Source organism: Thunnus albacares, chromosome 20, assembly GCF_914725855.1.
Source record: "Thunnus albacares chromosome 20, fThuAlb1.1, whole genome shotgun sequence".
Lineage (NCBI taxonomy): Eukaryota > Metazoa > Chordata > Actinopteri > Scombriformes > Scombridae > Thunnus > Thunnus albacares.
Genome location: NC_058125.1, coordinates 11978768 through 11993918, shown reverse-complemented (window position 1 = coordinate 11993918; position 15151 = coordinate 11978768). Strand labels below are relative to the sequence as shown.

General features: G+C 40.0%; 1 protein-coding gene across 5 annotated transcripts; it reads right to left on the bottom strand.

Moving 5' to 3' along the window:
- Nucleotides 1-708: 708 nt before the first annotated feature.
- On the bottom strand, nucleotides 709-14724 carry si:ch211-234p6.5 (pleckstrin homology domain-containing family A member 7). 5 transcript variants are annotated; one of them, XM_044338212.1, is made up of 24 exons: nucleotides 14376-14720; nucleotides 11262-11331; nucleotides 11058-11156; nucleotides 10892-10964; nucleotides 10679-10779; nucleotides 10202-10320; nucleotides 9900-10112; nucleotides 9484-9805; nucleotides 8436-8495; nucleotides 8090-8236; nucleotides 7215-7274; nucleotides 7055-7135; nucleotides 6773-6925; nucleotides 6461-6559; nucleotides 6131-6239; nucleotides 5300-5373; nucleotides 4842-4946; nucleotides 4661-4751; nucleotides 4323-4378; nucleotides 3715-3849; nucleotides 3205-3612; nucleotides 2903-3024; nucleotides 2633-2742; nucleotides 709-2461 (listed from the first exon to the last, which is right to left on the bottom strand). In XM_044338212.1, exons 1-24 carry the CDS (start codon nucleotides 14414-14416, stop codon nucleotides 1221-1223), a joined length of 4089 nt encoding a protein of 1362 aa, XP_044194147.1. In that variant the 5' UTR covers nucleotides 14417-14720; the 3' UTR covers nucleotides 709-1220. The 5 variants fall into 5 exon arrangements, with proteins under 5 accessions (XP_044194147.1, XP_044194148.1, XP_044194150.1 ...); XM_044338213.1 differs by having other exon boundaries at nucleotides 3715-3846; XM_044338215.1 differs by lacking the exon at nucleotides 14376-14720 and adding an exon at nucleotides 12008-12236.
- Between the last annotated feature and the right edge of the window lie 427 nt (nucleotides 14725-15151).

The following is a 15151-nucleotide window of genomic DNA, read 5'->3' as shown; positions in this document are numbered from 1 at the left end:
GTTGTTCACATATTGTGATGCTCACCTTTACCCCATTTCACTGTAAACATATGTACGTTTAAGATATAAATGTCAAAAAAGACACAAGCTCTTAATTCAAAGGTAGTCAGCAATACATTTAATGTCTGACGTGTGGTAAAGAAAGCATGACAATAATAATCTTTGATCATGGCAGGAATATGTTTGAAATGGATGTTCTTGCATCTAATTTCCAACTTGTAGCTTTTTAATACATTTACGGAATTGGCCATATCTATGGATGCTGCTCTTAATGCAGTCACATGCACACAATATGAATTCACAAGCCAACGCATAAAATCTAATATCAAGACCATTATTAATATGCATGCTTGATATTGATATCACATTTGTAAACAGATAAACGGGTCTGTATGTGTGTGTGTGTGTGTGTGCATACGTGTGTGCAGCTCAGTAAACATAAGGTGGTGCTGTCTTTAAGAGAGAGAGCCTGGAAAGGGGTGATGTAATGTGTTCTCAGACAATGATGTCATCGACTGAGACATGGCAAGGATTTAAAGTGACAAAGGCGTTTTCAGTGGCTCTGTGTAATTCTGCATCAGGTCTTGTCAGAGAGCAGCACCCGAGCACCCTGGGGACCTTCATTGAGGAAAAAAAAAGGATGTATGAAATGAGAGAGATACATAAATGTGTTTTCTAGTGCATATAAATCAGGAGCTGGGGTCTCAATGTAGTGCACAACATGTTTATTAATCAGGATATTTGAGATACAAAACACAAACACATTTTGTTACATGACAATAACAGGGTTATGTTGCCACCAATAAGCAGCCATCCATTTAGCTTTATGTTAGATACGTATAGTGAGAGGAATGAAAGTGTTAACCTCAATGAATGAATGGGCATGTATTTGACTGCAACTTTATATAAGGTCACCTGCAAGAGCAACACTATGTGCATACATAGTCTCTGTTTTGATAAAATACTCTTAAGACTTTTTCTTTTATCAAATGGTATATTATGAGTAATGGAGATGTTCAAGTTTTTCAACGATTATGTCTATTTCTGCTATTGTATGTTCCCATTTAATCATTTGCAACTCAAAGTTAGGTCCAAATTTCTTCAGTCACTTTAAGTCCTTCTGCTCAGACATTTTTTCTTTACCATAAATCACTTAACTATGTTCTTGTCCTTCACAAGTCCGTCCATTTAAGCTCCTTAAGCCTTCCTTGTTCTTGCCTCTACAAACTTGTCCTTAATACTGTTACCCGCGCCTTTCCAAAAGAAGCATTCCGAATCAAACGTCTGCCATCATCCAGAGAGCTGGATGAAGTGACGGAGTTGTTGTTGCCTCGTTCCTGGACTGTGTCTTTGTTCTCCTCACATAAACTACTAGATTTCTGCGGCTCTTCAGATCTGTCTCGTTCCACCTTCCTTTTGTCTGACTCTTTCGTCCCACTGTTCTCTTCTCTTGTCTTGGCACTTTCATCTGGGGCCTGATCAGAATCATTGTCCTGAACAGAAGCTCCATGGTCCGTTTCTTTGACTTTCAACTGGTGTTCTTGCCTTGAGGTGTCCTCACATTCTTTTTCAGGGATCTCTTCATGAATACATGCCTCTTTTGCTGGACTGGTTGAGGTACTTAACACTGCTTTGTCCTCTGTTTCTGGTGTTGAATCTTGGACTTTGTTATTAGTGGAAAGACCATTTTCATTAACATCTGATGGCAAACTTAGGTTTGAGTTCTTGCTCTCTTGGACAGATGTTGTCCCAACATTATGGGTCACTTCATCTGCCACAGATTCAGCGATTACCAGTTCTTCTTCCTCCTCTGGCTTGGATGTCGTTTGGGCATTTGAATTCCCATCATTCCTTGTTATGTCTGAGTCGGAGATGCTGATGTCACATGCAATCTTGTAGAAAAGAGAATGATTTTCTTTCATTTTCTCCAAGCTTTGACTGACTGTGGCTGACATTTCATTGGATTCAGTCCCATCATCGGGGCATGCTGGTTGGTTGTCACTGTCTGATACCTCCTCATTGCACAATGTGTCAACGCCAGGGATCTGCAGAGGTATGAACCCTTGCCACTTTTTCGTGGAGAGAAACCACTTGGCTCTCAGATCGGATGATGGAAAATTACTTTCATCATCATCAGCATCAGGTGCGTCAAGCTCTTGCCTCTCTCCATCCTTGCAAGTCGTAAATCCCTGGCCTCCTTTTTTCGGGTAGATAGTCATAGATGAGATATGATACGGCGAAGCTGGACGTTTGATTTTAGTTTTGGCAACCCCTGTTCTCCCACTGCGATCTTTGTGTTGTGTTTTGTTCCCAAACCTCACTTGACTTTTAGAATTGTTTACATGTCGATGCTGTTCATCTTCATCCTGAGATGTACCACTAGGAGGCCCAAGTTCTGCAGGACTATAACATGGAGGACTTCTGAGGTTATTCCCACAGCAACCATCATTAGATACATGGTCTAAAAAGAGGAAACAGGACAGAATGTGTCAGTCAGTTACAATAATAGCTAATGGCAAGTGAAGAACAATTGAACAAAGCAAAAAATTGAAATGTATTAAATTGTAGCCTCAATTTAGCAGCTTGATCTTAAACACAATACTTAACTTATTGTGTGTTGGGAAATAAGTACCTGATGTCGCCCTTTGCTTTCTAGCTGTGTCACGGGGCACCTGGTGAACTTCCTGCCCCTCCCCCTTGCATGGCAGCTGATTGTGTGCTGTGGCACTCTCTCTGACTGCGCTGATAGATAGATAGATAGATAGATAGATAGATAGATAGATAGATAGATAGATAGATAGATAGATAGATAGATAGATGGATAGATGATTTGTAGAGCGTCATCTACCTAGATCACACATCTGCAAACATTTAAATATAAAAATGACACAAAGAAACCCACCTTTGTATGACTCTCTCCCGAATTCGTTCCACACGTCTGAGTTTGGCCTCTCGCTGCTCAGGGGTCATACAGGGAACAGGGTCCATGTCAGAGGTCAAGAGGGCAGAAGGCCGTTCCTCTGCCTGTTCAAGTAGTTTCACATTTGAATGCACATCATATCTATGCAATTCATTATTTTTACGCTAATAATTACATATAGAAAATGATAGAAGAAAATTTAAGGATCTCATCTTTCTGACTATGTTGCACTTAAACCATGTCAGTCTTTCAGTCTTTCTTAATTTTATTTTATTTCTTCTTACCCTGATGTCCAAGCTCACACTTCCAGTACCTAAACCTGCTTGGTCTCGAACTTGGGTCCTTGAGGTGTCTGTAGGCTCAGCTCTGATCACTTCTGGCCGCGACTCCCTCTTGGAGGTCCTGGATAGTCTCTGATGCTGCTGTCTGCTTGTATTTCTAACGGCCTGATCCTGGTGCATCTCTGCCGAGGACCAGCTTTCATCAGGGCTCTCTAGCAGCAACCGCCTGGGCGGCTTGTTTAACATTTTTTTACTCTGCTCAGCCAATCTCTGCTGCATCTCAGGTGGGATCTGCTCAGGCAGTGGAGTGTCAAGCTCAGCTGGGGGATCCTCAACAGAAACCCGTCTGGCCACAAGAGAGGATGGTAGAACAGCTGTAACAACTCGTGTCACCCTTAAAGGGAAGGGGGCCTAGGATAGAGTAGAGTAGGGGATAGATAGATGGTAAATGTATATTTCATGTGATATAATGTCGTGATTTACTCAGTTATACTGATTAATGATTTAACAAACCTCTTCTCGTGTCTCTGAACTTTGACTCTGGGTTTGGGCACCTGGAGAGGGTATGGGGGGTTTCTTCCTGTTTGTCATCCTCTCTTGATTCCTCTTCATCCTCTCAATCTGCTCCTCTTCACTCATCTTCATCTTCTAGGGAACATATAGGCTATTTAGAACACTGACGTGACTCATTTATGAGCTGAATTTAGGAAACACTGTTAAATAAACAACAAATATATGATTAATATGGTTGAGTATGTGCATCTGTATTTCAAAGGTGTATGCGTGCCTGCTTGCATTTGTATGTTCATGTACAGCTTATGTATGCACATATGTGTGCATGCATGTGAGAAAGGGGGGTTGGGTGGCTGAAGTCAGAAGCCTGAGCTACTGAGACATGAGCCTCTGCCTCCCCCTCTTGTCTCCAATAGGCACTGCAACATGCCCTAATTGCGAGGAAAATGAGAGAATCAAAGAATTGGAATTTGGCTGTCATTGCAATGAGGAAAAAATCAGCTTTGACTGCTTCTATATTTGGAGCGTTTGGATCACATTGCCATACATCCAGATCTAGTTAACCAGCATACTCATCCAAGCATACAGGAAATTATGAAGAATCAAACCTTGCTTGATTGGTTTGTTGGGTCTGTTGTTATCCACTTTGAGCTAGACTGGGATTCTAAAGATGAAATGAAAATGGAGGAGAAGAGGAGTAGAAGGATGGAAGAAGTGAGAGAGGATGGGTGGGAGGAGAGAGTGACAGGAAGAAAGAGAAATGGTGTTAAAACAGGAAATATGAGGGTGGAACGCAAAACAAAGCCACTGGGGAATATATTTGAGTCTTTTGAATAAAACACCTATTAAAGCTATTTGATGAGTCAAAATATGAATCCACTGGTCATTGTATTAATATCGCTCTTTACATTTATTCTATTTGTATTTTAAGTATATATGTGCCAACCGGATGTGTCTTTCTGTGCTTTCACATTAAGGAGGTCAGGCTGGTTGTTCCCTCTTTTGTGTACAGGATCTGCAGAGTGGCTGTAGATTCCCTGAAACACACACACTGAAAAATTAAGAAAGCGTCCTCAAACCTGGAATGATTACTGACCGTGATGAATGATAATTTTGATAATTTCCACCTCATATGGTGACTCTGTCCAGCCATGGCCCTGGTCCCTGCTCTGCTTGCTTTCCTGTAGCTCCTGGGGTAACGGTGGACGGACTGGAGGCTCTTGTTCTACATCCTGCAGCAATCATAATCACAAGAAATGTGATGGAAACTGTGAAGCCATGACAGAAAATACAGATTCTGCTGTTCTGGTGAGACAGTATAGTGAATTTTACCAGTAGCCTAACCTTGTGACATCCAAAGACATAGCCACATTCAAATAACTAGCATTTAAAGCACCAAATTTTGTGAAATGAAAACACCGTGGGCATATTGTATCAAAACACCTGTAGGACTCAAAGATCTAGTCAGCTGATGGATTTAACGTTTGCTGTGTCAAAGGGCTGGACAACAATTTCTTGTTTGTTCCATAAGCAGCGGGTGAACATCAAGGGTCATTGATAAAGGAACAATGGACAGGAGTCCTACCATTGGCAGTCCGCTATGCAGCCTCTCTGTTGGAGAGCCAGGAGATCCAGGATGTGGGGATGTGGGCTGGAACACTGAGGGGGAGACAGAAAAGGTCAAAGTGATTAAACTGTTCTTCTATTGTCAGGTTTCATGTGCATAATCAAGACAAACAAGGCAACTTTGTGCATTGGCAGCCCCAAATGGCAGCAAGGGGTAACAGTTTGAATCTTCAAGACTTCAAAACCAAAATGTATGTAATCAGTTCACTTCAGTCCTTAGACTTTGATTATTTATTGGCTGGTAGAGGTGATGAATAAAGGTGATAGTTCACTCTCATGTTTTGCTTCATCACTTCCTGTGTGCAAAGATTTTCTGTCATTCAGCGTAACTGAGAGGCTCGTCTGCAATTAAGCCTTTTGATTTATGCAAGATGGTTGCATTTTTATATAAAACATTGCAGCTTGAATTAATTCACTAAACCATATTTATTCACACATTCACAATTTTTTGCTCCATCCATCCATATATAAAAAATGATTCATAGATAATAGTAAGTGTGTTGTATAATATGGTGTTGTTTTGTACAAAGCTCTTGATTCAAAATGTGTGATGAATAAAACATGTGCTGTTCATTTTTTAAGAGTTGTGGTTGAGCTGATGTGATATCTCCTGTTTTTATCACCACATGGGTTCTAAATCTCTGCTTTTGGTTTGTGTTAAATGCTGCTGACAAACCGCTCTAAAAGGATTGCTGTATTTTCACTCATTTGCAAATGTATTGAATGGTGACACCACCACCATCACCACAACAGACTCTAAACATTACAATGAAGAGGAGTTTAGACTTACTGTGGTGCCTCTGTAGTCCCAGCAGGAAGCGGAATTGATCCCTGTTGATCTTCAGTCCAGCGAGGATGTCCTCCATCATCCACAGTTCTCTCTGGGCCTGAGACTGCTCCTGGTAAGAAAAAGAGCAAAGTTTTTCTGATGAAATGTCCTCAGGCATGAGCCTTGACACTATGAACATACATCACAAGTACCTTAAACCTTAAACAAGTGTTTTTAAAATGATTGGGGACCTTTGGGGATCCTCACCCCCAAAGGTAATAGATGCAGTAAACTATGTTAACCAAGCTTATATATTGTTAAAAAAGCATCCAGTTTGTAGTTCTAACATACCTGTGGTATTCCAAAGTTACAGATGTGCTGAAGGTGTGAACGAATAACAGACAGTTCACTCTCCATTCTCTCATACTGACTCCAAACCCGCTCCATTTCCTACATAAAAATATAGAGACAGACTTATGAACAATCATTATCACAAAAATCATTATCAATATAGAAGACACAAATGTAAGTATATCAACAAGCTAATTATTGTGTGTGTACATATCCATATCACTCCCCTAACATCTGCTGTTTGATGATTAATGTCATAAATATTACATCAGTCACTAATTTGGGTTCACTGCCCCCTGACATCTTACACACCAACGATACGTCACACATTCTGGCCCGAATCGTGACTAGCTCTTCTTGGAGCAAAGCCTTCTGGGTCAATGCCTCTTCCTGGGCCTGGGGCCCATGGCTGCCCCACTCCTCCAACTGCAGTCTGGACACCTCTAATGCACACTGGACACTGTCCTGTAAAAGGACACTAGTAGCTCATTTTGAGAAGGACAACATGCAGCTATTTTTCAGAATACAGGTAATGTGCATATTCATGAACTGGGTGCAGTACAGTACAGAAACCACTGAGTTTAGCCTACTGACCTTATCCATTTGTAGCTGGGCCAGTTCTCCAGACAGAGACTGTAGCAGCTTGTCACACCCACACAACCTTGTCAACACAGCCTGAAGAGGGAAAATCAGACTGATGTCTACTCAGATTATAACAAAAACAATATTTAATACAATTGTACTGAATACTCACATCTGCATCACTTTCAAGAGGTCTGATTGGTGGGGTTTCCCTCAGGTCTGACTTTGGGGCCTGAAAAGCATCCAGGTCATAATTGTTAAACAGCACTTTTTAAAAACAGTACCTTTTTTGATGTTGCTTCTTCATGTCCCCCTGCCTTTGATATGTGATTGGAAATTTTATGAAATAATTTACTTTTTTTTTTTTTTAACGAAATGTGTGTTCTCACAACAGTTAATGCTTATTTTGGTTAATTTGTGTATATTACTGCTTCGATGCTTTAATGTTAGTGCTTGAATGGTAAGATTGAGCTTTTGTCTTTGAAAAAATTACAGCACAAGCTTCAGCACTCTAGGTGAGACAAACACAGAGGCCACAGCCATGTATTATATGTTTGATCATGAATTTGTAAAAAATGTCATGTCAAGAGACATTTGTAATTCGGCAAACAGCAGCTTAATGTAATTACATGTAGCATAATCATGGCAGTACTCCTATAATCAGACAAAACACAGAGATATATAGATTTTATGACTTTTTGGATATAATACAGCAATTAAACAATAATAATAATAGTGAACAGAAAATGTGATTTATTAGTCACAAATAAAAATTGACAGCACAACAGACATTAGTGACAGTACAGTACAGTGAAGTCAATGACACACAAATAACAGTACAGGACAATATGAAAAGGTACTGTTGCTCATACTGTTAGAAATTAGAGTCCCTTTGTTATAAGCCTGCATAGTTAGACAACGCCACAACAGAAACACAATTTCTTTAGGGCACATGACACAAATACAAACACCACAACACCACTGACAGTTGTAAAGTTGTACCACACAAGACGCCATAAAAACAGAGCGCAGCAGGACAGTCTGTACCATAGCTGGCGGTAGCACACAAACAGATAAATGGCTGCGGTGGTGGTGATGATGATGGTGGTGGTGTGGGGGGTGGGGAGCATGTGCAGCTCTCGATGACGGGGGCAAAGGGGGCAGTAATTCTGCATGTGCCCCCGTAGAGTAGCTCTGAAGGAAGAGAGAGCATGTAGATAATATCAAGTGAGAATAGCAGAGAAAACACAGTATTATACAAGATCTACTGTACAAATGTACAGGATAAGCAAAATCCATCTTCCTGGAGACTTCAATAATCTGTTTTAGTATTAATTTTTTATTAAACAGTGAGATAATTTTGCTTTAGATTTATTGTTCATACTATAATCACCTTTCCTAAAGGTCTTCGTCCACCCGGGATATGATGGACAGAACCATATGTAGGTATAGGCTGTAAACAAAGAAAAAGTGAGGTGTGAGTGACATTGTTTGTTGAAATGAAACTATTTTACAGCATAAGTAAGTTATAAATAACTGGCTGAAACCCTCAAATTTCCATTATTCATTAAATGGAAAAGTAGTATTTCTTATATGCCTACTGTACTATATGTAATAGAGATGATGTATAAATGATATATCTAATCTAATATGGTTTTTGTAGTAGTCCCCAGACCCCCAGGGGCAACCAAAAACCCAGGCACTTCATCTCATTTGGGTTTACATAATCTAATCGAAAATGTGTAATGAAATTTGCACCACTGAAGTACAATATCAACTTTGACAGGTCCTCCATCCTCTATCTTATAGTCCTGGTCTTGAAGAGAGACTCTGTGTCAAAATCTAGTTTTATGACTTTAATTGTTTTAGTTTATATTGTGGTCATTTGTTGTGTTTTTATCAAATTGAACAGAAAACTGAGGGCAAGGTAGTATTATTCCTTCATGGGAATAAGGTTGCAACCACAATTATTTTCGTTATCAATATTTATGACAATTGTTTTCTTTGATAATCAATTCATTGTTCAGTGTATAAAGTGTCAGAAAGTTAGTGTATTTAGATTACTTGTTTTGTCTGACCCAACAGTCAAAAACCCAAAGATGGTGAGTTTACTATCATGGAAAACTGGGAAAAATTAACATCTGAGAAGCAGATACCAGTGAAAATCAATTATCAAAATTGCTGCCAGTAAATTTTATGTGAATTGACTAATTGATTAATCATTACTCTTAATTAGAGTACAATCATGTACAGTGGGGGGGCAATAGGGGCCTAACAACAAACTTTTGCCACAGGGCCCCATAGGAGGTTAATCTGTCCATGACGAACATATTTAATTGTGTTTTGGATAATTTTCAATACTCCAAATGTCCCTCCTTTAAAAAATACTAATTTTACTAAGCTATTGATAAACTGTTGAAAGACAAAAGTGAAGTCCTGACCTTGCTTATGTTTTGCCACCTTTCTGAGACTGGAGTATTAGGGGTGGATTTGTACTCCAGTTTAGGTGACGTAGATGTGTAGTTCAGGGTCTGTGGCACCATGACTGGGTCATCCTGGGGTCGGATGTCAACCCTTCCCACTGGTGTGTGAGGTCGTGATCCCAGCTGCCCTCTCGAGGTCAAAGAACCTGTTCCCATGATGTCTGATTGTGTGGGTGATGTGTTTTGGCCAGAGATGTAGGGAAGAGAATCTTCTTCCTGGTTTGGACCACAAGCTCTTCTTCTGCTGAAATCGGGGGGGCTGGGTGTTCGGGGCAACGGGCTACGTAAAAATGAGAGAAAGCAGAACAGAATGTCAAAGATTTATTGGAATTGAATATGTGTTATTCACACACACAAACAGATGACTTGACAACCTGCTGTTCCTCTGACGCACAGTCCTCCTCCCTCTATGCTCTGTGTGTGACATTCCCATTCTCCCACCAGTGAGCTGATTCGGTTCACTCAGAGTTCTGCTGACATGCCTAGGTTTTTGAGAGGGACCCTCTCCATCAGAGGGGGATTTAGGGAAGTCCACCGATTCACTGCTGCCACCTAGCTGTGTGAAATCCTGATAACTCGAGCAACGCCTGAAAGGATCAGAGATGCAGCAAAAAAAGGCTCATCCAGTTGCAACCATGACAATATTCGAATATTCACAATGAATAGTGCTCTGTACCTGTTCATGGAGCTGTCTGGCTCCATTGCAGCAGACTGACTGAGGGCTCGGACCCAACCCAACATATCCTCCTGAGTGTCAGCACTGAAGAAATAAGAGCGCATTCCCTGGTGCACCACCTAGTTTTATAGAGATTATCCATAACGTCACACTGCAATTATTCCCCTAATAAAGGTCATTGTTTTGTTTGCAAATGTACTATGGCCCAAGATAAGAATCATATGAGGTTAAACTGAAGTTACTGAAGAAACTAAGTTACCACAATACCCCAACCCTAACCCTAACCCCTAACCCTAATTCTAACCCTAACCCTAACCCTAATTCTAACCCTAACCCTAACCCTAACCCTAATTAGTATTATATGTAAGAGAAGAGTTATATACATTACATACATTTTGTGCATAAATATAGTCTGATAAGGGCACATGTTCCAATAATCACAAGGCTTAAATTAAATGAATAGCTAATTCAAAATACCTTGAAGGTGAACTTTCTGTTCTTGCATTCTCGTGGTGTGCAGAACAGGATTTTATAGCTCGGGAGTGGGATGCTGCCCAGCACAGATTCTTCTCTACTGTCTAATGGGGTCAGAAAAGAAGTGAAGAAAATAAGAGATGCATTGTTGTTTATTCAGAGCACATGAGAGAGTTTCATCCAGTGCAGGGCTACAAACTGTGGTTCCTACTGTACCTTTATAGTAAAACAAACAGTAGTTGGAGAGGACAAACCATCTTCTCTTCCACAGTTTCAAACCAGAGCTATCCTGCAGAGGGAAGATTAATTAGCAGCTTTTGGATCAACTTGATCTACGCGTAACGCTGTGAAAGAAAAACAACACTGACGTCTGGGACCTTACTTTTTTGTTGAGCCATCCTCTGATGACCACAGGACAGTTGGGGTCTCTCTTTGCAGCCTGACATCTTTTCCCAAATGCTTGCACCTTTCCATCACTTTCCTGTAACAGAAAAAGTTAATAATAATGTTACAGTCGGTTACATTTACATCCTGTATTACAAAATTTAACATAAAATATGACAAGAAAGCAAAATTAAAAACAAACCGTTTTGACAGGGAAGTAGGAAATGGTGGCCACACTGGATGCTTGGCTTACTCTGTCCTGGTCATCCATTCTATGGTGGAAACAGAGAAATATTCATATAGACTGTAGCTGAAAACAACTTTATAGATGCCAATTAAAAATGAGAAGAAGATGTGGGAAATGGAAGACGAGAGAGGGAAATAATCCCAAATAGCTACAAACATACACTTTGTCAGAAGTGTCACAGCTGGATGAAAATGTCACATCTGGACCACTGAAATATATACAGTATTTCCTGCTCAAAACGGTAGGACAGATACAGGAGCGTCTCTCTTGACTTATTAAAAATATTCATTCGTTCATACAAGTCTTTTTACATTGGTTGCCACCAAACTAAAACTACTATAATTAGTAGCATTTTAATCACACAGATGTGTTTATAAAAAAGAAAGTAGCCATTCATTGAGGGTCATAATTAATTGATGGTACTGCACACACACATAAAAGTACATAAAACATCCAAACAGTAATGGATTTTTGAATAAAAACTAAATTAAATCAGGAAATTGGATAATAAAAAGATCCACATCTACCATAACAGTTCAAAACAAACTCTGAGCAACCTAATGTCATGAAATTGCCAAAAAATGTGAAAACACATGACCAGTGCTGAACAACAACTCCCTCTATTGCCTCTAGTGCCTATTCATTTCAATGAACTAGTTGAGACTGGCTGGTCTGAGTGTGGCTAAGACATGAGGCCTTACCAATACAATCTGAACCAGAGTCTCTCTCTGTAGAAGCAGTCAGTTACTCCCATGAACAGCGCCCTGTAGCCTCCGAACACACATACGCCACATTCCCATTTGGCTGAGATTTTTTTCCACGTCAACTGTTCATTCTCTCAGACTCGGTGTTGTGCTCTCCCACTTCCAGCGAAACTCTCCCACAATTCTATTCTGAGACATAACAGGCCGGTGTGCATCCCCACGATGAAACTGACAGGTGACAGCTGTGTCGCCGTGGTAGCAGGGAGGGGCCTGGGACTGTGTGAAAACCAATCTGGCATCAGGGGAAGGGTTGGTATGAGAGACAAGATTTGGAATGTGTCCCAAACTGCAGAACTGCAGCACAGACTGCTGAGGAAAGAAAACCCAAATAAAAGAGTGTGGAGCAAGGGAAGTAAAGTGGCATGTCAGAGACAAATGTGTAGGGAGGGGTGGGGTTCACTGTGTCAGAGGTTATCTCTTCAAACAGGTGACTGCAAGGATTTATCAGCATATTTGGCTCTGTGCCTCAGGTCACAAGGTAGCATGTTTCTTGCACCTGAACACTGTACTACACAGTATTCAATTATGATTTAATGAACTCTGCTTTTACTGCACGATATGTTTATGGACTCAGTTATACAATATTTTGGCATTTTACTCACAGTCAAGCCCCTCTTTTTTAGATGTGCATTCCACATTTTTTTGTGTGTTTTTTTATTGCTTTGCCCTGATATTGAAAAATGTGTTTATGAAATTAGATCTTGTCTGTCTTCTTAATTTTCTTATTCTTAGATTTTGAATAATAATATATAAAGTAACATTTTCTTTGTGAACTTTTTACTACAAAAAACATCTATTCCTGAAAAATAGATTTTATGCTGAACTATTATCTTTCTGTATTCTTATATACTACCAGTACAAGTACTACTTTATTTATTTACCCAAAAATAAACACATTTACCTTAAAATTCCACTTAATGCCAAACTGCTGTACAGTATGTGTGTACATTACATTTTTTTAACATTACTTATGGTGTACATAAAATTTCTTTACAAATTGCTTGAATATAAAATATATTCCTTAAAAGTCTTCTTTATGCTAAACTTATTTATTTATGTATTACTGTATATACACTCTTTGTACACTATGTGTCTATGCCTGTAATGTATTTGCAGTTTATATGTCCTATTATGAATATATGAGCATATGTTTTGTTTAATAATGTAATCACTTAAATTACAAACTCACTACTGAAAACAATTCATATTTAAGTTTTAAAACTGATTCTCAGCTACTTTATGTTACACCTGCTGTAACCTCCCCAGAAAGGCCTCTTATAGTGTAGTATATGCACTGTACACTTATTGTTGACCATCTTGAAACAACAACCCAGATGAACATGAAGATAAAAATTCATGAGAAACATTTCACACTGAGCCTCCACAAGCACTCGTGGGTGACCCAGAGGTTTGACATGGTTAGCATCCACAATCTATGACAGTATCAAGCACGATCCCCTACAAGTGAGTCACAGAGTAAATGCGAGAAAACAATCAAGTCTTTGTAGGAGATGAGAGCGGAGACCAACAACCTCGTAGCCGCTGGGGGTTACGTGGGTGTTGTGAAATATTTGGAAAATCTCCTTAATCAGCGGGGGTCACTTGCTCGGGGAGGAGAAGACTTAAAATGCTAAAGAGGGATAGAGAGGAGGACAAATGGTGGGTCTGTGTACCACACAGAGTGCGCTTTGTGGCGCCCAAAGACTCCGGAGCATCATGTGAAGTTGGACACAGAGCATGTTGAATACATCAGCCCGGAAAATATCCTCCCTCTCCATCAACGAAAACATTTGCATGTCTCCTATTCTCATGACTTTTAATGTCAGCAAAATCATCACAATACGGTTGACCTTGATAAGTAAAGTATTGACGTAAGCTGCTGTCTCATACTAATTTCACTGGCTGAGAAGATTTCCTAATGAAGACATGGGATTGTTGTACAGCATATTTCATATGGATACAGATAATAAAGTTGAGATTTAGGAGATATAAAAGTTGCTGCGTAAATACAGCTAGGATATCACAGCTTGGTCCCCCAGTAGAGCTGTAAAATTTCAGCCAGAGATAATGCATCACATCAGCCACACTTCATCATAATACTGTTAACCTTGCAGTCTTTCTATTGAATGTATAATAGGCTGGAAAATTACTTTAAATTCATGAAATGAAAGAAAATAAAGTATAAATAAAGTAATATTGGAACACAAATATCTTTCTGTAAAATGGTGTTAAATTGCTCAAATAACAGTACAGTATCCAGCTTTACATGAGAATAAATCATAATAAAGATGACATATTGCTGTACCTGACTAATTGTGCCCGCCTGCTGGCTGCTTCAAGCTCCATCACTTGGCACGCTTCCTCACAGCATCTCCTCAAGCTTGGCTGCCCTCTTCCTGGCTTCCACAAGCTCCTGTTGCCCGAACAGTCACAACACTCTCCTGCTACACTCCGCTTCTCTCCTCGTACGTGTGAATCTCCCTCTCACTGTTTCTCACTTCTTCCCCCGCGTTGTGACTTCTAACAGCGGTGTTTGTCCGGTGATCTACCTACATTGGCTGTTAACACTCAGTCCGCTTTTCTCTCCTCTAACAGTGCACTCTCTGTGAGCCCCTTCTTTCTTACTCCCCCCCCTCTCTTCTCTTCTTCAGCGTCCCTCCCTCTCTCCCTGCCCTTGACAGCCTCTCTGTCTTTTGCTGAGTGTGGGTTTGTGACTTAGGAATTTACAAAAAAAAACAGCTGTTCTCTCATTCTTCTTCTCTGCCCTCTGCATGATTTGAATTTCATTTCTCAGCTATCTGGATCTAGCCCCATGGTGATGAGAGATTTGGATGCAAGCCCTGAATTTTAAGCTTTGATAAAGGCCGGACCATCCGAAGGAATTTGCTTTGACATGGGAGTGCAATGTTTAAATAACAGTAATAATAATCTAACATATGTGCTCAAAACATATATTGAAGCTGAACCGTACCCATTGAACATGTGAGTGATGAGGCAAAATATAATTTTGAGTTAAAACAGCAGGAAAACAGTCCAAATTGGATTCAAAAAGAGAGGTTATTTATATAACATATATCTATT

Bases quoted from the DNA above. Each gene is read 5' to 3' on its own strand.
- si:ch211-234p6.5 (XM_044338212.1), bottom strand. From the start codon at position 14,416: ATGGAGCTTGAAGCAGCCAGCAGGCGGGCACAATTAGTCAG. The intron at 10,113-10,201 runs GTACAGAGCACT...TGATCCTTTCAG, and splicing joins CCAGACAGCTCCATGAACAG to GCGTTGCTCGAGTTATCAGG. The intron at 3,850-4,322 runs GTTTGATTCTTC...TATGTTCCCTAG, and splicing joins CAACAAACCAATCAAGCAAG to AAGATGAAGATGAGTGAAGA.